This window comes from Chiroxiphia lanceolata, chromosome 5, assembly GCF_009829145.1.
Source record: "Chiroxiphia lanceolata isolate bChiLan1 chromosome 5, bChiLan1.pri, whole genome shotgun sequence".
Taxonomy (NCBI): domain Eukaryota; kingdom Metazoa; phylum Chordata; class Aves; order Passeriformes; family Pipridae; genus Chiroxiphia; species Chiroxiphia lanceolata.
Genome location: NC_045641.1, coordinates 38,013,073 through 38,035,190, shown reverse-complemented (window position 1 = coordinate 38,035,190; position 22,118 = coordinate 38,013,073). Strand labels below are relative to the sequence as shown.

Below are 22,118 nucleotides of genomic sequence, written 5' to 3'. Positions count from 1 at the left end.
CATAACATAATACTAATGAATAATCTTTGTTAATATAAAGTAAACCCCTACTGTTTGACTGATAAAATGTTCCTTCTTGCATTGATCATTGCATTTTCTTCTTGCATGTTCTCTGACCCTCAGATTATTGCAATAACATTGTAGGTCTTTTGTGTCTGAGGTGTCATCATGCTAGGTGCTACGCAAGCTCTATTCTGATCCAAGGAGTTGACAATAAAAGCAAATGCAACAAGAGATAAAAGGAATGGATGTCTTTGCTCAAAATCAGTGATGCCATGCATATGCATGGCAAAATGTGTACATCTCGTTGTTTTACCTTTCTATGGATGGTTATTGCAGGATTATCAAAAGTCTGTCACCAGGTTGCCTTGTCTTTGTTCTAACCTCTGGAGGATGACTGTCTTTAGGATAATGGAGTAAGATACTCAGAAGATTTGGGACATGACAGCTGAAAATTTCAATCTGCTTTGCCAAGTGCTGAGTGCCAAGTGCACTGTGGCCTTTCACAGTGTCAATGTTAAGCAAAACAGTAATAAATAGCTTGTTAGGCACTTCTGCCTGTAGTTAATCTCTTGGTATTTGGCATCTTCTTTAGAAAGGTTCTGAACCAGAATGGACTCTTCTTTCTGAAATACAGAAACCAATGCTACTTATTTACATACTGTTAGATTCACTGCACTGTTGAATGCACAGTTAATCCTTATAATATCTAGTAGTTGGAAAATTATATAGTTGTTGGTAAATTTTACTTTGGCTAGGCTGAATGTAGTTTTATTTTCAGGCAAAAAAATGTTAAGGGTTGTCTGAAGTCATCAGTGTGTTGCTGTTGAGGAGATTGCCCAATATTTTATCTGTCAAAAGTTACCTCCCAAATTGCAAACTACAGTGCTGACTTAGCTTCAGTGATTCTTAACCTCCACAGATTTGTTTGCTTTTTCCATCCTTGACTGTGTCGAAGGATTCTGGAGGATGCTCTAGGGGCCACCCAAGGGTCATTCTTAGCTCACCAGTGGCTTAGAATCTGATAAATTCTCTATCCATCTTATGGAGAGATTTTGGAAAGATCTGCTGAGATTAATTCACTTAGGTTATATAAATCTTGTCGTATTTGCTGACTCTAGTTGTCTCACACAAGACTGAGGCTTTTTCTGTGTATGTTGTTGTCAGGTGCTGTGAGCTATGAACATGAAGCAATTTTGTAGTTAAGGCAAAGTCAGAAAAGCCTGTTCAGTAAAAATTGAATAGGGTAAAATTGTTTGCTTAGCTTGTGGTTAGAAGTTCAGACTGGATGATAAGTGTTCAGTTCAGTCCCTGAGTCAGTCTTCTTTAAAAGATAACAGGTTTAGTGTGTTTATAATTGTAGGGCATGGTGTGATTTTTTTTCATTGATTGAGGAAAGGAAGCCATAAATAAGCTGCAAATCTCTGATAGAGGTAGATGTATGGGATTTTTGGTAGATGCATCTTGTGAGTCTGAATGTAATAAATTTGCCAGGCTTGCATTGCAAATTTAAACTTGTTTCCCGGAGTAAAAGCTATTCTCTCTACTGCTTGTAGACACAACATTTTGTTGTCTAACCAATGTTCTGTGTTAGAAAAATGCAACTATTCAGTATTGTACCAGCCCAAATGAGCTCCTGTGGCACATAACACTAAATCTGAGTGCTAATACTGAATTAAGTGATTGATACACAAAGTACACAAAATCAGTTTTGCCACAATGTTGTATCTTGGACTAAAGTGACAGAACAGAGGCATTCCTGCTTATGCCATGTTGTTCTGCCTTGTAACTAGATTTTTTCCAACAAGGTTCAAGATTTTGGTGTGGTAGCATATAGGCACTAGATATTTTTAAAAACCTGCTTAGGCATCTTTTTGTGTCTTTGGGCTCCCTTTGCCTTCAAAAATCTTCAGGTCTTCAGAAGGCTTTTTTTTCCAGGATAATATTGACTATAAAATGTCTGTTAAGCTGAAAATTCAAAATAACAAACATATTGATAACATGTTATAAGCCCTGGCTCAAGGAAGGATTTAAATACATCATCTGCTCAGGTACCACACCATTACAGTTAGAGTGCTAGATAATATGGTGGTATTGTAATGTCACTACAAAGAAATTAACCATTGTAGCAAAGGAACAACTGACTTCAAACTACCTTTTCATTTGTGTGTTTTACTGGTTATAAGAAAATCTGTCTCCGCCTCTAGCTGTTTGCCTCATTGTTAATTTTTGAGATCCTGTCTTGGATGTTCTCTTTTCTTCAGTGTTTGACTATGATGACTGAGTTGAAGATCAAGCAGTGTATGTTTTTTAAGTCTTAAAAAATACTCTGTAACAGCTGTCTCCAGGTTATTTACCTGTATTTTGTTAGTTCACATGCCTCTATGGAACTGAATTTGTATTTCCCTTTTTGTTCAAATTGTCTTGGGTTTGTAACTTTGCTAGCAGAATTGTATATCCTAACACCCTGTTGTACCTCTACCACCACAGTGTGTGAGTTTCTGCTAGGTTTGCTTTTAGCACTTCCTAAGAGGATGAGTGATGGAGCATTGCAAACATAACAGGCTGTGCAACCAGCTCTATCTGTAACATAGAAGGCGTTTTCTATCAGTAAATATTCTGTATTTGTGTATCATTGAAAATCCAAAGGAAACCCGGAGTTTGGATCTGCTTCTTGGTCCCTCTGAGGTGCCCTTCAGCATGGATGTGAATTTTTAACCATAATTTCAAGACCATTAGGGTTGGCCCCGTTTTCCACTGTGTGAGAGGTGGATATCCTTGCTGTAGTTGGTGTGTATGGGGTCTGTTTATAAGGTACCCTGACAACTGAATGGAATTTAGACAATTTAGCACAGATTAAAGAATTTGTTGCCACTTTCTTAATGAGTTGCATCTTGTCTTGGTGTCCATCACCAAGACTTTTCCTACTCCCAGACTCCTGGCCTGTGTGTGAGAGCTGTCTGCTGCTCTCCTCTGGCCTAGATGTAAATTTTTATGCATATGAGTTTGTCAGTCATTTGAGGATGAATAAGTAAAAGTTTTGTAATAAACACTGGTATTATTAGTATTAACGTGAAGAGCTTTGTGGTTCTGATGTCTCTTTTATCTCTTTTTGTTTCAGTTCATTGCTTTTGCCTCTTTATTCTTCATCCTAGTTTCAATCACAACCTTCTGCCTGGAAACACATGAGGCTTTCAATACTATTATAAATAAAACTGAGCAGGTCATCAATGGGACAGAAACTGTGCTACAGTATGAGATTGAGACAGATCCTGCCCTGACGTATGTGGAAGGAGTCTGCGTGGTATGGTTTACATTTGAATTTTTAGTACGTGTTGTTTTTTCCCCCAACAAACTTGAATTCATCAAAAACCTCTTGAATATCATTGACTTTGTGGCAATCCTGCCCTTTTATCTAGAAGTGGGCCTGAGCGGGCTCTCCTCCAAAGCTGCTAAGGACGTGCTTGGTTTCCTCAGGGTGGTAAGGTTTGTCAGGATCCTGCGGATCTTCAAGCTCACTCGGCACTTCGTGGGCCTCAGGGTGCTGGGCCATACGCTGCGAGCCAGCACCAATGAATTTCTGCTGCTGATAATATTCCTGGCACTCGGTGTTTTGATATTTGCCACTATGATCTACTACGCAGAGCGGGTAGGGGCCCAACCTAATGACCCATCAGCAAGCGAACACACACAGTTCAAAAATATCCCTATTGGCTTCTGGTGGGCTGTCGTCACCATGACCACCTTGGGATATGGGGATATGTATCCACGGACCTGGTCAGGCATGCTGGTGGGAGCCCTGTGTGCGTTGGCAGGGGTGCTCACCATAGCCATGCCTGTGCCTGTGATAGTTAACAATTTTGGGATGTACTACTCCCTGGCCATGGCAAAGCAGAAACTACCGAGGAAGCGGAAGAAGCACATCCCTCCTGCTCCTCAAGCCAGCTCACCCACCTTCTGCAAGACAGACTTGAACATGGCCTGCAATAGCACACAGGGTGACATCTGCCTGGGCAAGGACAACCAGCTGATGGAGCACAACAGATCATCAGGTAGGACCCCAGTGGAAATGCATGTCCTCTGAAAACACTTTATAGACCAGTATGTTTGGTAGGAGTCAGAAAGCAGCCAGCCTTTCTGCCCGGAGAAGACATAGCTCCCACCCTTCTCCCCTCCAACGTTTGCGTGTGTCAGTCTCATAGAGGACAAAGTAGGTATAGTGATGTTCCCAAACCTCTATGTAGCTGGTCTATACAGTTTTGCTTGCTCTGTTGAGAATGCTTTCCTGCTGATGATATCAACCTTTTCTTTTGCCTGTTGTTTGTTGCGTCGTATGGATGTTTCTTGTTTTTCTGCATGACTGTGACTATTTGAGCAGCCACCGTGTCCCACCCTGTTGGACTCCATGGTGTTTTGCCTCAGTGTCTGTCTCTTGTGTCAGCTTTGCCTGTGCCACATCGTGGCCTGTTAAGCAAGATCCTACAAAGAAGCAGTCATTTAAAAGGAGCAGGTGCTTTACATCCAAAGCCCAGCACTCAAAGGAAATAGGAAGAAATTCTCTTTCTAGTTTTCTTTCCATTTGGCATTCTGCTTCCCTGCCTAAAAGAACCTCCTTCATCTGTTAACATTGCATGATATTTACTATTAATTAAATGATAATAGCATAGATGATGTAAAGTTTGTCAAAAAAAAAAAAAAGAAAATGACAGCCCTTAGCAACATCATCGCTATTGCTGTTGATTTTTGTGATTTCTATTACCTTATTTGTTAGAGTTCCAAATGATAAATAAGAAGTATTTTGTGCTTATCTCAGTGAAAATGCGTATCAAATGACAGCCTCAGCCCCTCCAAGCCACTGCTCCATATTCCATATCTGTGCAATTAAATTTTACCTCTCAGTATAATTAAAACAAATTTTTTAGCAGCAAGAATATTTTTTTTGTTTCTTAAGTGTATTTATTCTTAAGCCAAGCACAATCTGTTTATAAAGCTAACATACCAGTCATTGGACTCCTGTTGGAACACTGCTAAAGAATAATAAGAGCAAAACCACCCATGACTGGTGTCGTTCAGTAATTGAAATTTATTTTTTAAAAAGAAGAGTCTATAAAATCGGTCTCTGAAAAATATCCTTCTTTGGTCTGTTGCTCTGTTACTGAATAGCATTTATGTTCAAAGAAGCTCAGTTTCACTCTCTGAGTTGCTGTTCACGAAGTTAACACAGCTTTTTGAACACAAAATATATTTAAGAGGACAGAAACCCCTGAAAGGACACACACTGAGAGTGAAATATAGTTAGTTTTACAGTACTTTGACTGATACCCACTTTGAGATAAAATCTTTAAAGTGTTAATGATAACGGCTTTTTCATGCCATTAGATCCTACTAAAGGTATTCTGAATGGAGAGAAGGCTCAGTGTGATCACAACAAAGAGACACTTCTTTGTGTCTGCAGCTTTATTTACAAAGGATTCTTGATTTACAATAGTCCTTGAAATTAGAGAGAAAGCAAATATGCAAAAAGGAGACATTTTAAAGTCTTAACTTTCTCTTCAGTAGTGCCACCACTCACATCATGCACTGTAGCTTTATTTCTGGTAGAGAATGCTATTAGAGTCACTAGGAATTCTGTGCAAAACTTCAAGGCTGAATTTCACCCTTTGCATTCCCAGTTCATAAAAAAAACATGCTCAGATTTAAATGCAAAGGTAAAGCTCAAGTTATGTTTTTACTGAATTTGAAATAGTAGATAATTTTAAAAGAAAGTTCTTTGGGAGTGACAAATCAGGAAAGGTACAAAGTTTGCTGTTTGACAAAATAAAGTAGAAACCAAAGACAGCATTTAGTGTTGGGTACTTATAATGACAAGCAGTGCAAGTGTTTTATATAAAGAAATGAAAGCTAAGTGTGTTATTAAACAGCCCATAGTGCCAAATGTTGAAAATTTAGCCCTCCTGGGTGAGGAGTTATCTTTAAAACATGCCAAACATCATATTCTAAGCAAAAATTGCTAACATGACCTCTTGTTTAGCAAAAAGGATAGCCAAAATAGTAAATACATGTTTGAAATATCCAAGACTGACTGTACTCTGAAGTTACAGTCCATAGTGGGCAACTAACTGAGCCTTGATTTGACTATTTCTTATTTCATGTTAGTTTAATATAACCTTATATGAGTTTTAGAAGAAGAACAGGAAAGTTGAAAGATCATTGTTCTTGAATAAAACAAAAATCTTTTGCCATTTTGTACTGATTAATGATTAATTGCAGAATTGTTTTCTTCTAATGATTTACTTTATAACTATTTTTTGAGTGATGGGAATATCTGGCATTCAGCATAAGCTCTTTGTGATGTCTCATTTCCTCATTCATTATTGTCTGTAAATGGGCATGGTGCTTTAACCAGTGTTATCAGGTGAAGACAGTGCAGGAAGTGAGCAGCCACTCTCACCTGGTGAAAGGCTCCCTCCCATCAGACGTTCTAGTACAAGAGACAAAAACAGAAGAGGGGGAACATGTTTCCTACTGACAACAGGTGATTACACGTGTGCTACTGATGGAGGGATCAGGAAAGGTATGAACTTCTTTCATTAGATCATAAAAGGTTACTCAGCAATGTGCTTGTGAAAAACAATCTTAGAGTAAAATGATGTGCACAATGCTCTTAGAGGAAAGACTGTACTCACAATGTATCTTTTTTTCTTTACTCCTAGTCATTCTTTTCCTACTTTCCTTTTAGAAACACTTATCCCCTTTAGTCTTCAAAAAATGTGCTTGATGTTGGACCCTCATTTCACTTGTCTTTATTTGTCTGTTATCTCTAATGGAAAAGCCTGCAATTTAGACCTTGCTCATTCAACCACTCATCACTCAATATCATTTGTCATTCTAAAAGACAAATTAGTCATGTAATAACTTTGGTCTGCTCTTAATAACTTAGCAAAATTTGCAGCTGAATACACTTTAAAATGTCAGAAGTAAGCAACATTTTTGTTCTGAACACAAAAAAGCATATTATGAGATGCTATTTAGATTTCTTTTGAATAAAAGTTTGAGCTTACAATGCCAAAAAATGTTTCTTCTTTGCAATACACCACTGATACTAAAAGGTGACTTCCTATCCCAACCGGAATTCAACTACAGTAAATAATGCTTGACTTGCAAGGTGCTAAAAATACCTATCTACTTATTCAGCCTCTTTAAGTCTGATTGCTCCCTGTTCAGTAGGATGGGTCCCAGGGAAAGTTTGCAAAACTCCTGTTTCTTATTTGTACCTCTCCCATGACTATGTTGCTAGCCCATCAGGCCACAGCTGGCTGCAAAACTAACATCAGGACATAGCCCTAAAATCAGCAATGCCAGTAGCAGTCTTGCCATTTCCTTAGATAAGAATTCCTTTCATTTCTTGACAAATTACATTCTTCTGAAATTGTATAATTCTAACAGATTCCACGTTCCTGAGTGCTGATGTGTAGTTATTTACCTCAGAGTTCACGTGAAGTAGCCATGGGGCAGTGGACAAGCATTTTTGGCTCAGATTTTTCTGGCTTTTTTTTTTTTTTTTAAACTTATTTGGTGTATAGAGAACATAGGTGTCCCAGCTAGCTATATACCCTGAAGGAATTCTCTTGGGCTGTTCTGCAAATGCTATTTTTGCACTTCAAAAGCATGAGCTCACTAGGTTAAACCTGTGAAGGCAGATATGCAACCAGAGTTGCATGTGGATGGTATTCATGAAGAGTATGACTGTCTCTATGCTCCTGCATTTTACAGACTTCTATATATAATGTTTAGATTAAATGGAACTTGGTTGCAAACATGTTTTTGCACAGATTTACTACGCTTTCCACTGAGCATATATTTCACACTGTCTTCTCAACAACTAGGATTGTTTAAAGTATCTCTAGTGGTAAGAGTCCAGTCTTTAAGGAGGTCAAGAACACCTGGATAAGTCACATTGCCATGGCATCTTGCAAGATCAGGTTCTGGACTTCACTCAGCAAATTATGGCAGTAACCATAACTAGAAGAGATCGGAAATAATAGAAAAAGTTACCCATCAGCTCCTAGAGACATATTTATATAACAATAAAATATATTTTTTACCGGAACATTTAATTTGTAAATCCAGATCTAAAAGGAAATTATGTCATAGTTTTAATAGAAAACTGGGGCTTGAGTTCAGAATGGACAGTTTTTTGATGAGAAATGTGCTCTTTGTCTGGCTCTGATGGTAATCTTAGTCAAGGCTGAAATGTTTTAGCCACTGGCTTTGAAGTATATTTTATACAGAGTAGGGAAGTTTGTGTGTAATCAGAAAACATCTTCAAGTATTGGGTTTGAATACTTGAATTTAATTCACACATCAAGTCTACTACTTCTTCCCCCCCCCTTTCTTTTTTCTCTCTTTCTTTCTTTCTTTCTGTACATCCTTCTTGTGTGGTTTGTTCCTTGGTTGGTTCTTGATTGTGTTCAATGATAATTTATTCTTGAGCTTTTTTTCATTGACATCTTATCTCCATCTCTAAAATGATGCTGATTCAGAGCTGATCCACTAAAATACCTGAAAAGTTGTGATTTTGGATTATGTTTCTGTCTCTGTTCATCTTGTGTATCTGGTTTTCATTTTTAGGAGTACCTATTTTCTTTATGATCTTTATCATATTCCTCTATCAGTTCTTTCCCTTTATCATTAGAAAAGTAGCAGGAAAATTATCTTAAAAATTACTTTCCTAATTTCTATGTAAAAAAGCTACCTGATTTTTTTTTTTATTTTTTAATAAGCTTTATGTTTACAGGGGTGTTAAATATATATACTAGCATTGTGCTTCCCCTTGATTCCCCTTTCAACTGTGATTCTTTCTAATTTGTGTAAATACTGATAGAAACTCAGAAACTGGAGGCTATTTCTGAAATGTATCAGAAGTCTGTGTAGCATCACAGACTAGTCTGCCCTTGCAATCTGGAGAGAACATTGCACAGTGTTTTAGCAGACATGAGGTTATACATTCGTTTAATTATAGTTTTACAGCATACAGTTCTCAGTAGGTAAGAAATATGTTAATTGTTGTTAAGGGAGAACCTAAGATATGATTTTTCTGGAAGATGCTGTCTTGTAACTCTGTTATCTGAAGATCTGGACTTTGAACCAGTAACCATTTCAATCAGGAAAAAAGAGTCTAATGACATTGCATGTGATGTTTAGCTTTATTGTCATTGGTATTTTATAGTTTCTGTGAGAAAAATCTCAGTATTTCACTGTAAGCAGTTTGTACCAGAACATCGTAACCTGACAAATGCTTAGATGCATACTTATCTTCAAGGAAATAAGTAGTGCCACTGAAATCAGTGAGACTTCTAATACTTGCAGTGAAGCATGTATCCATGGACTTGAGGTGCAAGGTCCTTTCTGGCTTTATCTTTTTTGTATTTCCTTCAATATCTCTTTCCAGACTGAGATTCTTTTCTTAGTAAGTGGAGTTTTTCAGGTGGTATTGAAAATACTCAAGTATGAAGATAGTGATGCAGTGAATAGCAATGCTTTTTCATTGTTTTACAGCATAACTTCTATAAAATGAAAACAATAAGTAGCAAAATGTAAGTAGCTGGAGCTCACAGTGCATGTGAAAAGAAATGTCTGCAAATGCAATGTTCCCTTCAAATTGTGAAGCATTATGTGGTCACCTCATTTAATGATTAATTATTTACTACTTGCTTATGTGGATTAATACCATTTATTTCATTTGAGTCAGCTGGAAAAGAAACACAGTGTTTTAAATTTGCCATTCGGGAGGCATTTGCAAATATGTCAAACTCTGCTATCTTATTGGACTTTAAAATTAGACACAAAGTCAAAGGGTTGATATTTCTGAAGATGGAGTTTCTTTCTCAGTTATCATTCAGTCCTCTGCAAAAGTGATTTACACATACTGTATACAATTTACCTGGTTTCTGGTTTCTTTATTTTAAAGAAAAATTGTCCTTTATTAGGAATTGAGTTTAGCAGAGATTATATAATTCTAACAGTTTCTATAGTCTGTCTTAATGGGTTTTTGATTATGCTTAGCCAGATAGCTCACCGAGTAACCTTATTGGGATCCCTTAACTTGCACTCTCTGCTCAAGCCCACAAACTGATAATAAGTGCAAGAAGGAATGTGGAAGAGCAGGTCAGACCTTTTTGTGGTGGTCTGTTTAACTTTTGGGGGAAAAAATAGAAGCATTAGCTTGTAAATAATTTTATTTATTAGTATCTTTTGGTAGTAATGTGTGTCAGCATTGAGTTCTTTTGCAGGCAGATTCCCTCTGAATCCCCAATAGCTCCTTGGATTACATTACACTGTATTGTTTGTCTGGTTTTTTGGCTGACTTCAACTGATGTCTCTGCATTTTCTCATACAAGGCTATGAAAAATCTCGAAGCTTAAACAACATAGCTGGCTTGACAGGCAATTCTCTGCGACTGTCTCCAGTAACATCACCCTACAGCTCACCTTGTCCTCTAAGGCGCTCTCGGTCTCCCATCCCTTCCATCTTGTAAACCAGATGGCATCAATCGGCTATATAGTGTTAAATCAAATACTGTTTACCACATACCGAAAATAAGTGTAGCATTAACCACAGGCTCCACAAATACTGTCTAACTCGTGCATGATACAACTGTTAATAGTAAGAAAAGCCACCTGGGTAGCTGAAGATTTTTGTCTTGGCTTTTAAAGATTACTTAAGTAGCATTTCTCCTTTTATCTACTATATTGTCCTACTTTCCTGTGGCAATAAAAGGACAGTTAGTGGATGCTGTTGTCAAATATATTCAATAAATAAGCATATTTTCAGGGAGATTCACTTAAAATAATGTGCTTCCAACTAATTATCAGTCACTCCATTAAACCTCCATTTCTTGTGACTCTAATCCATTCTGAAGATGTCTGCTTTGAAGGGTCTGCTCATTTGCATGGACCATCCTGTCTCCATCACCTGACAAGCAGTGTTGCTGATTGTGGAGACCACAGAGGGCTGTGGATGTGTGTTCTCACATTGTTACCATTCTGCTGAAATGAAAGCACTGATAAACTGGTCTGCATGTGGGATTGTTTTTCTTTGTTTAACCTTTTTCTTTGTTTTTTAACTATCTACTTGTTTATAAATGGCTTTATTTTGTGATTAACTTATTTCGGTACTGGATTGCTGTATCAGAGTTCTGAATGTCTCCGGTTGTTTGCACACAGATAACTGCAAAGAGGTTGTCATTACTGGTTACACGCAAGCAGAAGCCAGATCTCTTTCTTAATGGCTTGGGGAAGGCACAAAACATGCAAGAAAGGTAAACGCCATCCAGACTTGCAATTTTAAACTAGCAAGTGCTGCTTGGTACTGTAGTAATTTCTCTACTCCAGGGTTCTTCAACATTTTCAGAGGCTGAGTACCAAGTAAAATTGAAACAGTTGTTGGGGGCTTTTTTGTACCATTGTAAGAGGGTAGTGGTTCTCAAGACAGGTTTTTGACCAGCCTTGTACCTCTGGCTCATACCTTCAAAAATTTCTTCAATGTTTTTTGAGCTTTGTCCTATTTGTTGTTTGTCTGTCTGTTTTGCAACCTGTCTCCTGTATTCTCCATCTGTCTTCATAAAGCATAAAGATACTGTTAAAATGGCCCCCTCTTTAAGTTTAACTAAGAACATTTTTTCTCCTTTTCTTTTTTTTTTCATATGGACTATACATATGTGTATAGATAGAAATATATCTATTTTTCAAGTGCAAGTTAGTATCGTCTAGTCTAACTCACGTATGCACTCTGAAGATTTTTCAAGTGGGATTTAGTAGCGGCTTTACAGCGCTGACCAGTTGCCTATGGCATCAGTCTTCCTCCTAGCAACCAGCATTCATTACAATTTTGAAACTGTATCTCCTCTAGTGTCTTTTTCATTCAATATTAACCTCTGTTTATGCAACAGGACAAATGCAATGGCATATTTGAGGTTCTGGGCTGGTGAGGAAAAATTACTCTAAACCATAGAATTTTAGAACTATATGGGGAAGACCATAATGACTGAAGTCTTAAGAGATCATTGAAATTGTTGAATAATACCTTATTGTCATGTTTTATTTTTTGTTAGGAAAAGAAATATTGTTGACCATGTAACATGTTCTTCTGTATATAGTCTAGCCCAATAGCATGATCTGCATGTCAGAATTCTTGTACAATAATGTATTTATCAAAGTATACATTTCTGATATTTAGAGATGTACATTGATTTACTTTTGGTAAAATATTGTCAATAGAGAGATAATTGCAAACAGCTTTTAGCAAATTAATTAATACAATATTTGGTGCTGCTGTTATATTAACTACAGTGTTGTACAGAATTTATCATGGATTTTTGACTGCTGAAAAAGGGACAATGGAATTTAGCCATACCAAGGACTGTACTGGAAAGAGACTGCTGCTGCTGAATGGGCCCTGATAAACAACTCACACCTTGAGGAGGTCACTGAGACTTTACGTGCGAAGTAGAGCTTGTTAAAGAAGATTAAAGACTGCTCATAATTACTGCTGCCAGAGGAAGGGGTGACTAGTCACTGTTGATGAGTCAGCTGTAAATATAAAATGTGTGTGCATGGAATATCAGTTTATATCTATATCAAGGAAAGCTGAATTCATGTCATCATTGCTAAGGCTCCATGCAAAGACCCACACCCCTGTGTTTATTCTTCCTGGTTTCTGCAGTAAGTTGTGCTGTGGATCATATAAAGACACACACTTAATAATGATAGTGATGTAGTCTACATCTGTCTTGACTTCTGTCATACTAATGGCATATTTTGCAAAGGTCACAAATTTGAACAGAGTAGATTTGCCTAAGTCCTTGCTTTCTCAGTTTACGATGACCTAAATTGTTATGAATTCTAGTGTACATGCCAAGTCTTAAGTTTACTTTTCACTTTGATAACAAAAATGTGACTGCGGATAAACATCACTGACTTTGTTCACAGCACACAGTCTTCTTTCATTGTTACCTCAAACTATAAGTATTATCAGAAATAAAATTCTGGCAGCAAGACTATTTTGGGGTTTTTTTTAATTCAAAGTGTTGCAAACCCAGCATCAATAAGTATAAAAGTTGTATTAAAATTATATCCTACAAATGTATATTTTACATAAAATATATATTCTTTGATAAGTTACTTTCTGTGATTCTTGTGGTAAATGGATCTAGTCTATTCTATGTTTATGAGACATTGCAGTGCTATGATGTGATAAATATGTTCTCTCCATCCTATTCAGTGGGAAGTTCTCCAGATTCTGTTTTGTCACCCTGGTGTCCCAATTGTAGGGACCTGTCCCAGTTGTGAAACTCTGTATTGTGGAACTTCTGTGAACATGTCAAGGTGCATGCACAATCCTGGTGGAAACCAGTGGAAATGTAATACCTGAATTGGAGAATAAAAGGCAAAAGACCTGGGGAGGAACTTGGAACATATCTTCCGAAGTGGCTCATGCGCTTTCTTTAGCTTTATTGGTCCCCTGCCTGCTACTGGCCATCCCAGTTCTCAAACCAGCTTCCTGGGGTGCATGAGGATCAGATTCAAAAACTAGCATGAGCTGCCTTCTGAAACAATTCAAAATCTATCATGTTAATGACGCTACGCCTCATGCGGAAGTTGCAATTGGGTTAGATGTTTTAAGTCTAATGGGAGTTTTATTGTATCCTGGTGTGAAGTCAACCTAAAAAAAGGGGTGAAAAATGGTTGCTTAAAAATTCTAATCTAATACTGTATTTGGGGCAACCTGTGAAATCCCCAAACACACAAGCAGTGTCTGAGAGGGGTGAGGTAGCTAGTGCGACTGTACGTAGGATCAGAGAAACTGTAATGCAGTATTTTGGCAAATGTGCTGAAATGTAAGAAAGATTCCAGAAAACAGGATCAAGAGGTGTTCAAGTATTGGAAAATGAGTTATAATGATATATCAGGAAAGCTCTCTGTACCCGAAGGGTTAAAAAGTTCTGTGTCCTTTTGAGTAGTACCCACAGGAAGAAGAGATGTAGTGATTAGCCAGGACAAGGCTCACAGTCTGCTCCAGTCACACAGGTGTGATGTTTCCCCAAGACATCCAGAGAGAGGTGTCTGGTTTTCCTCAGTTTTCCTCTGTTTTACATATGGATGATGATGAGCCCCAGATGAGATGCATACGAAGTGGTGCATTGTGTTTACCAAGACTGTAGAAAACACTGATGGCCAGATGGTGTCTGACATCTACTGTCTCTGAATGATAAGGAGCCTGGATGGACCTCCACCAACGCAGGACTTTCAGCCCCAAATATCCTGGTTGCAGTTACTTATTTTTCCCCTAGAGAACCAAGCCCACATTTAAATGCTTTCTTTTAAAACACACTTGGAGGACAAGCCAATGGCGAGTCTGGTAACTTATTCATGTGTCTTGGGACTACAACCCAACTCTGACTGTTCTAAGAGAATGAGTTGTCTTAACTACCAACCCTCAAAGACTAGCCCCCTCCTGTTCTTCCTCTGCTTCTGGGCCCAAGAAGGGGTGAAAGTGCATTTTCGTGAGAGGTGCTCCACCAAGGTTTAAATTTCTCAGGCTGAGGAAGGCTTTGAACCTAAACCTCACTCTTCAGGGTAGTGCAGTTCATATGTCTCAAATACAATGTAAAGGATGTGCTACACATTCTCATTCACTTCTTCTTTTGGCCGTCCTTTAAAGAAAAGTAGATGCAATGATCTTTTGTAAAGGGTGCCGTCACAATGAGATGTGCATACGCAGAGCATCTCTGTCCAAACTCCAAGAGGCCTTTGGCTCTGCAGAAGCAAAATTGCACCTGGAGAAAGGACTTTTGGTTCAAGCAGGAAGATGCTGTGTGGGTATTCTGGGTGTTAGATACCTACCAAGGAGTGGTTGTGGGCATTTCTGTGCTTGATTTAGGAGTCCAAAAACTTATTTAATCCTTGTATAAGTAAGACTTAAGGTTAGAAGTCAAAACTAGAAAATAAGCAGTGAATTTTTAAGTAATACATCCGTTAAGACAGTTAAGGCTGTTGCTCATTCATCTTTTAAAATTGTAAAATCAAGATGTCAAAAATTGGCATCCTTTTGAAAGATAAGTTAGTGCAACAGCAGGTTTTGTGTCGAGATCAAAATCTGTGATGTAATTTGGAGATGAGCAGATTATGGGACCTTTGGACTTTGAATGCAGTTATTGTTCCTATGAGGCCTCATTCAGCACTGAGAAAACATTGCTGTTCCAGTGTTTTGAGACACTGCATTATGAGTATTATAGGTGTATTCTGTAAACTGGTTCCAGAACTGCTAAGAAGCATGCAGCTAATGATAATTAATATAATCCTCTGTGTCAGGAGGCTTTTTCATGTGTGAAACAATTACTGTTACTAAAAGTTCTCTTACAAAAGATCAGGATTAAAATAAAGCTGTTAAAAGAGAAGGAAATTTAAGGAAACCTTTGTTCATATGGGTTACTGAAAATTATAGGAAGGGATCAATCTGACTTGAGCAAACTTGCCAGCATATTTAATGTAAAATATGAATTTTAGGAGTCATGAATAAATTAACCAATTGAAAGAGGAGAGCATTTTATGATCAGAAAAAATCATGAAGAAGTCAGATAAAGGAAATTGGAATGGAAAACTGCCACTAAAAAGAGAAAATGAATATATTAATATGTTGTATTACAAGCAGTGGCTTGAACAATTGCATAATAGAGCCTTTGAATATTAATTGGGAAAAAATTGCAAAAAAAGAGAAAGGTTTCTATAAAGTTAAAGTTATCAGAAATATTAATATTTTTATAATACATTATTTTCCCCTTGGAAAGACTTGTTATTTATTTGATTTCCAAGCAGACAAGTTATTTTAAAAATTGTGGGGTTTGAAGTTGAGAGTTGGCTCAGGAGCAAACACTGAGCTGTTAGTGTTGGGCGTTGGGTACCTAGCTGGTGTACCATTGTGAACATTTTCCTCCTACTTTACTGAATATCCCTGGGACATGTCAAAATTGCAGAGGTGTCTGAGCAACCCCCTCCCCAAAACCCAGCCTTCTGTCACTTGTATTTTTTTTCTTACGAACATGTTGACGAACAGCTGACAGATTTCAGATTCCTACTTTCACAGCTTCACATTCACAGATGGCAATATTCTAGCATGTTTAAAAAAAAGAAGTTGGAGGTGGACACTTCTTGAAAATTTGGCACCAAAATGTTTTGCATTTCATTTAACATCTCCTGTATTATTTGCAGAAGGAAGACTGGAGATCAGTTTAAACCAGGGCCGCAGCTAGGCTATTCTGAAACTTTTAGGATGTGTTCCTTTTATATTCTACATCTGGTTAGAGCATTGCTGCATTTTGCTATCTTATGAAGCTCTTGGTTTTCTCCTCAAATGGAACTTGGACATAAGATACTAGGGCAAGTCAGAGAACACTATTTTGAGTTGGAATTGGAACAGGCTGCCCAGGGAAGTCGTGTAATCACCATCCCTGGAGTTATTTAAAAGGCATATAGATATGGCACTTGGGAATACAGTTTAGCAGTGAACATGGGAGTGCTGGGTTAATGGTTGGAGTCCAAGGCCTTAGAGGTCTTTTCCAACCTTAACAACTCTATGATTCTAAGACTCCTGTAGGACTGTAAACATGAATTGTATTATGAAGAAAAAGACACACCCTGGGAAATACTGAGGCTGTGATAGATGGCTGTAACCTATCTTTGTTTTGTAGAATGGTATGGGCACCTTTTCTTTAAAATACAGAAAGCAGATGATTTTGTGTTGGCCTCCTCAGAGCAGCATTATACTTGCATGAGAGAATGAACTACCAAAAGAAGAAAGTGGAAGTTGTTCCCCTTGACCTTAAGACAGTTTATTTGCAAAAGTAGCAAGATCAGACTTCTTAAAGAAGCTTGGCCTTTGCAGTGAAACAATGCAAAACTCCATCAATCTGAATAATAGTTAACCACAGCGACATTATGGTGTTAGGCTTATGCTAAATATAGAATGGATTTTCTGTTCCTTACGGGGATTTCCTTGCTTTGTGACTAAATGCAGCATCAAGGTTTTATGAAAATCTTATTTTCTTCATGCCTGTGAATGTTGGTGGTACAATAAAGTTTGACGCTCTGAAAGTCTTAAAACGATGCCATTGTTTAAAGGTACTTTTTGCATTTTGCTAGCATGAAAAATCAGATTTCTTCTGAACTAGAACACTGGAAAGAGGGGTAGAGGGAGCACTGAAAGACGTGGTTTTCTTGAACTCTTACAAAAAATCTGCCGCATGAAACTGTGACCTGACAGAAATAAAAACACACAGCTTTTGCTATGTCAGTGTCTTGACATTGATTGTAACTCTTCCAGTGCTGAAACTCTTCTTTTGTTTCAAAATCATAGCAACAAAATTTATTTAGTTACTGCTGTTTATAACTTGTACTTAACCCTAGACAGTTATCCTTTAAATCTGTGAATAATGGAGCAATTGTAAAGCTTAAGAGCATAGGACTGTGCTCAGAGAAGAACTTAAACTTGATAGTTGCATCTGTAATTATTGAAGAGTTTCCTCAGTGCAGGACATTATCTGAACAAGTTCCTAGTGTCAAATGACCTCACTGACATCAGTTTCAAAACTTACCTTGACTCACTTAAGCAGACTAGGTCTTGGGAAGCAACTGGCTTATATCATGGGCATTTCCAGGACATTTATCACCTACATCATAGAATCATAGAATTGTTTATGTTGGAAAAGGCCTTTAAGTCTTGAGTCCAACTGTTAACACTGCAAGTCCAAGTCCGGCACTAGACCATGGCCTTAAGAGCCACATCTACACATCTTTTAAAACTGCAGGGTGTTTGGCAGCACCTCTGCCATGTGAATGTTGGTGCATACTCTTAGCAAGCTGCTTGGGTTTTTCCAGAGCTAAAGAAGACGGATTGTTCATGTCTAGAAACTGATGTTACCGATATCTTAGATACCTCTTTCAGTATGGGTCAAATTGATCTCTGTGAGTGCCTGTTGACAAAAAAAGTATCCGGATCTGTCTCCCTCCTGGCATAGGGGCAGAGGTTCAGTGCAGAAGCAACACACCCCTGCTCCAGTGACCCTCCGGTGTTTTGCTCAGTCTTGCAGATGTAGGATGCCAAGGCTGTTTCATGGACATTTCTCATCCACTGCCTCAGAAATAGTTTATTTTAGTTTTCTTGCAAGTGCAAGAAGCACTTGCGTTCTTCTCAGAAGAGGAAGGGAGTGTGCAATGGGAGCCTGCCCGGGAGATGGCTCGTGATTAGGTGTATGTGGGATGGACATGTCCCCACACTGACTCCTGAGCTTGCTTCTCTTTTTTTGTTTTTGCAAGAAATACATCCCTGGCTGAAACAATCCTGTTATGTGTGCTCCAGGCATACTTCAGAAACACTTCTTGGAAGAGCTTTAAGCAGAGCTCATGTTTACCTGTTTGCTTTTTCCCTCCCTTCTGCAGTCTACTGAACCCACTGTGTAGATTATTCCCTTGTTTTCTTTGCATGTGCCTTCACATCCTGTATTCAGGACTTATTCTCATGCCTCCTTTGCCTGTCTCCTCGTTACGGTGCAGCTGCAGCCTGCATGAGAGCTGCTGGAAAGGGAAAAGGTAAGTGAATTTGTACCTTAATCACAAGGGTAGAGGAGTGCAGAACTGAGTCTCCTTTTGAAGCTGACTAAAACTTGATGGAGATATCGCCTTTTGCAGTTGGGTCCAGCTCATCTTGGAATGAATTTGCAGTTCTCTGCAGCAACTTTTGTATAGCCAACACTGTTGGGAATGTTAAATTTTGGAACCACAAAATGCTGTCTAAAAAGCAACACAGCTGTCAATCAGGAGCAGTTTGCAACTGGAATATGGCCAGTGCCTGGGCCACTTCAGAGGGACATGCCAAAAAACCAGATGGAGATGATTGCTTAGAAACCAAATTCAGAAATTAGATTTTCCAACCGTATATTCACTGAACTATTCATTTCCCAATCAATATAATAGTACTGAGCAGAATGATTGGAGTGATGAATATATCATAATCTGTCAAAAATTATGACTAATATTGACGTGACTCTTTCTGCCCTTTTTTAAGGCTTACCATAATACTGAATTTCCTTCAGATCAAATATAAATATAATGAAAATAGGTGCATTAGCTAAATTAATGTAGGCATTAAACATCTCTCAAAGGTAACTATAAGAATTTACTTTAAGGGAAGTTTTTATATTCTAGTCCTAGACAAAAGCTCTGCATTAAGTTTTTTTCATAGTCCTCAGTACCCTTCAAATAGGACATAATTTCTAGACTTCTATTGTCCTTATTACTGGGAAGCCTGTTTCACTTATCTGTATTTGAATCTTTAGGCAATAACAGGTAATTTTTTTATTCAATCATTCCTACATTGCCTGCATCTATTTAAAAATACTAGACAAACTGTGTTATATGCTTACCCAAGTTTTCAGGTAAGGTGTTTTGTGCCAACTGGCAGGGCAGGCAAGCATATGCTTAGCAATAGAGGTGCTCCAGGTTAACCATCTGCAGTTCACAACAGGTCCTTAGGGAAATTTGTGTGCCTGGCTTTGCCTCAGTGGGGCTGTTGCTACCATGTCTAAGCTAAAGGAAGGGAGTTGGAACTGCAGCTGTCTGATTCTCCATAAAAGTTTCAACACACAATGCTGAGAGGTGCAAGCATCTGTCTATAGCCGGCACTGGGATTTAATTCCTTGCCTCCCAAAAAAGCCCAGCCCAGCCCACTGAGCGGTGTGGTTGTCCTCTGCAGGGCACAGCTCTGGTGTTACACCTGCACTGTCAGCAGCATTGCCGACACCTTTCCGGATTCTGGATCTGATTTCATCCCTGCAACCAGCTGGCCACCTTGGTTGGGACACAGCAGCAGTGTGTAGGGTAAGTGTAACAGTATCCAAACCTTGAGATTAAGCTTTCCAATTCCTGACAGAAGTTTTAGCCAGTCTTGTGCTGCCTGCCCAAGAACCAGTGTTATGTGACAGCCACTGTGCTGCTGCAGCATGTGTCTATGTCCCCTTCTCCATGAGGATGTTTTCTCCTGTGTGGTGGACTTTGCTTATAGAGCTGCTGGCAGGGAAGCAGAGCTGTGCAACCTGTGCCAAACATGTCGCAGCCCTCTCCCAGTTCCCCTTTGCCCCCATAGCTTCACAGAGTAGTCTCATCATCACAAAAATATTTGAATAATGCCGCATCTTGGTGTTTAACAGTATCGCGTGCTCTGTTTAAAGCAAGGCGATGGGAGGCAGGGGATCTCCAAATCTCTCTGCAGGAGTATGCCTTTGGGAGCTCGGCTGTAGGTGATTTTAATTGCCCGTTGAGTAGGTGGGTGGATTTGGAGTGTCATCATGCAGGTTCAGGTGGGCCTGAGAATAGATGTGCATTAAATGGTCCCTGCTCCACACATTGGCCTACCTGCACCAAGATCCAAGGGATCCGTTGGATGTGGACTATGCTGCGAGGTCTTGAGACAGTATATCCCAAATCAGTCTCAGCGGCCAGATCCTGCTGGTCCACATTTGCTGGGGCTCAGGATGTGGACTGGAGTGAGCTGGTGCTGTATTCCCTGTGCAGCTGCAGAGGGGCAGGTCAGTGGGGAAGAGCTGTGCCAGGGCCTGGGCACAAGGATGGGGCAGCCCCGTGTGGTACAGCATCACCACCCACTGCATGGCCCCTCCTGCTCACAGCCAGAGACATCAGCCCCTTTGCCACAAAGTTCTACCTTGCTCCTCCCTCAGTCCCGTTGTTTTCTCTTTTAGGGCTTGACTGGGCTCCTACACACTAAGGGAAAGCACAGAGCATCCCCTAGGATGGATGCACAAAGAAACATTTGTTCCTTGGGTGCCCTAGTTATGGGAAGATCCCCCTTTCCTGAGCATCACTTCAGCCACCAGCTTCTCTCCTTCCTGCCTCATCTTGTACCACATACATCCTCAGCAACTGAAAAATGAGAAACCACTCTCCATTTCTGGTCCTAAGGAAATTTATTCCTTCCCTGATGCTCTGTGTAGTGCACTGTCACCATGAAGGCAATGCCAAATATGTTCGTCACCACAACCAGCCCAAAACAATGTGGTCAATGTTTGCTAGATGGCTACATGGGCTCAGTGAGGACTCTTGACTCTTAGAGATGCAGCTGTTATTATTCATTTTGTGTAAGGGATTATACTGTTTTTGACTGGGATTGTGTTTATTTTCTTAATAGCAGCTCAGGTAGGATATGTTTTTGGATTTGCAAACAAAAGAGTGTTGACAGCACACCTATGTTTTAGCTATTGCTAAACAGTGCTTACGCAGGGTCAAGGCCATTTCTGCTTCTCAGACTACCCCACCAGTGAGCAGGCTCAGTGTGCACAAAAAGTTGGGAGGGGCCACAGCTGGGACAGCTGACCCCAACTGCTAAAGGAATGTCCAATAATACTATATGTCATTATATTTGGCAGCAAAAGCTTGTGAGGCAGGAAGGTTGCCAGGGCTTCTGTTGCATCGAGTCTGTCTGGGCATCAATTAGCTGGTGATGAGCAGTATTTTGGGGGTTTTTTTAGTGACTTCTTTTTCTTGGGTTTGTTTTCCTATTTTGTTGGGGTTTATTTTAATTATTAAACTGTCTTTATCTCAAACCATGAGTTTTTCCAATTTCCATACACTCCCAGAAGCTGCTTATTGCTGTGTTTAAGGTGATAAATGGGCTTGTTTGTTTTGCTTGGATGTTTTTACTTCCGATTAGTCTCAATTATCAAACTTAGCTTCTACATAGAAAATTATTTTTTGTCCTTTTTTGCAACACTATTTTCTCTTTCAAGACAAACTCGAGGCAGTTTCAAGGGGACATCAAAAGCACAGCAGCTGACATTGAAATGCCAGTGCTGGCTCACAGTTTCACAGCTGCATATGATCTTTAGCCTCATCAGGATTACAAGGCCACCAGTGTTTCTGCATAACTTCAAACAGGTCACAATACTAAGATGATACAAGTGATCATCTCCCCCTCTCAAAGGATTCAAACAAAAAATAAAGGAGAAATTCTGTGCTTTTATTGGCATTGTGGATCTCAGTAGTGGGTTTCAT

The 22,118-nt window shown here is 39.0% G+C and overlaps 1 protein-coding gene across 13 annotated transcripts in view; it reads left to right on the top strand.

The window, feature by feature from the left end:
• The window catches only part of KCNC2 (potassium voltage-gated channel subfamily C member 2), a 252,934-nt gene that overhangs the window by 89,098 nt on the left and 141,718 nt on the right, over nucleotides 1-22,118 (top strand). For 4 of the 13 annotated variants that reach the window (XM_032688006.1, XM_032688004.1, XM_032688005.1 and 1 more), the window contains exons 3-5: nucleotides 3,122-4,052; nucleotides 6,407-6,574; nucleotides 10,401-13,477. In XM_032688006.1, the coding sequence (XP_032543897.1) occupies nucleotides 3,122-4,052; nucleotides 6,407-6,574; nucleotides 10,401-10,537 (1,236 nt within the window). In that variant the 3' untranslated portion in view covers nucleotides 10,538-13,477. Of the gene's footprint in view, nucleotides 1-3,121; nucleotides 4,053-4,378; nucleotides 4,678-6,406; nucleotides 6,575-10,400; nucleotides 13,478-22,118 lie in introns of those variants that run through there. The other 9 variants (XR_004357104.1, XM_032688010.1, XM_032688008.1 and 6 more) reach the window with 9 other exon arrangements.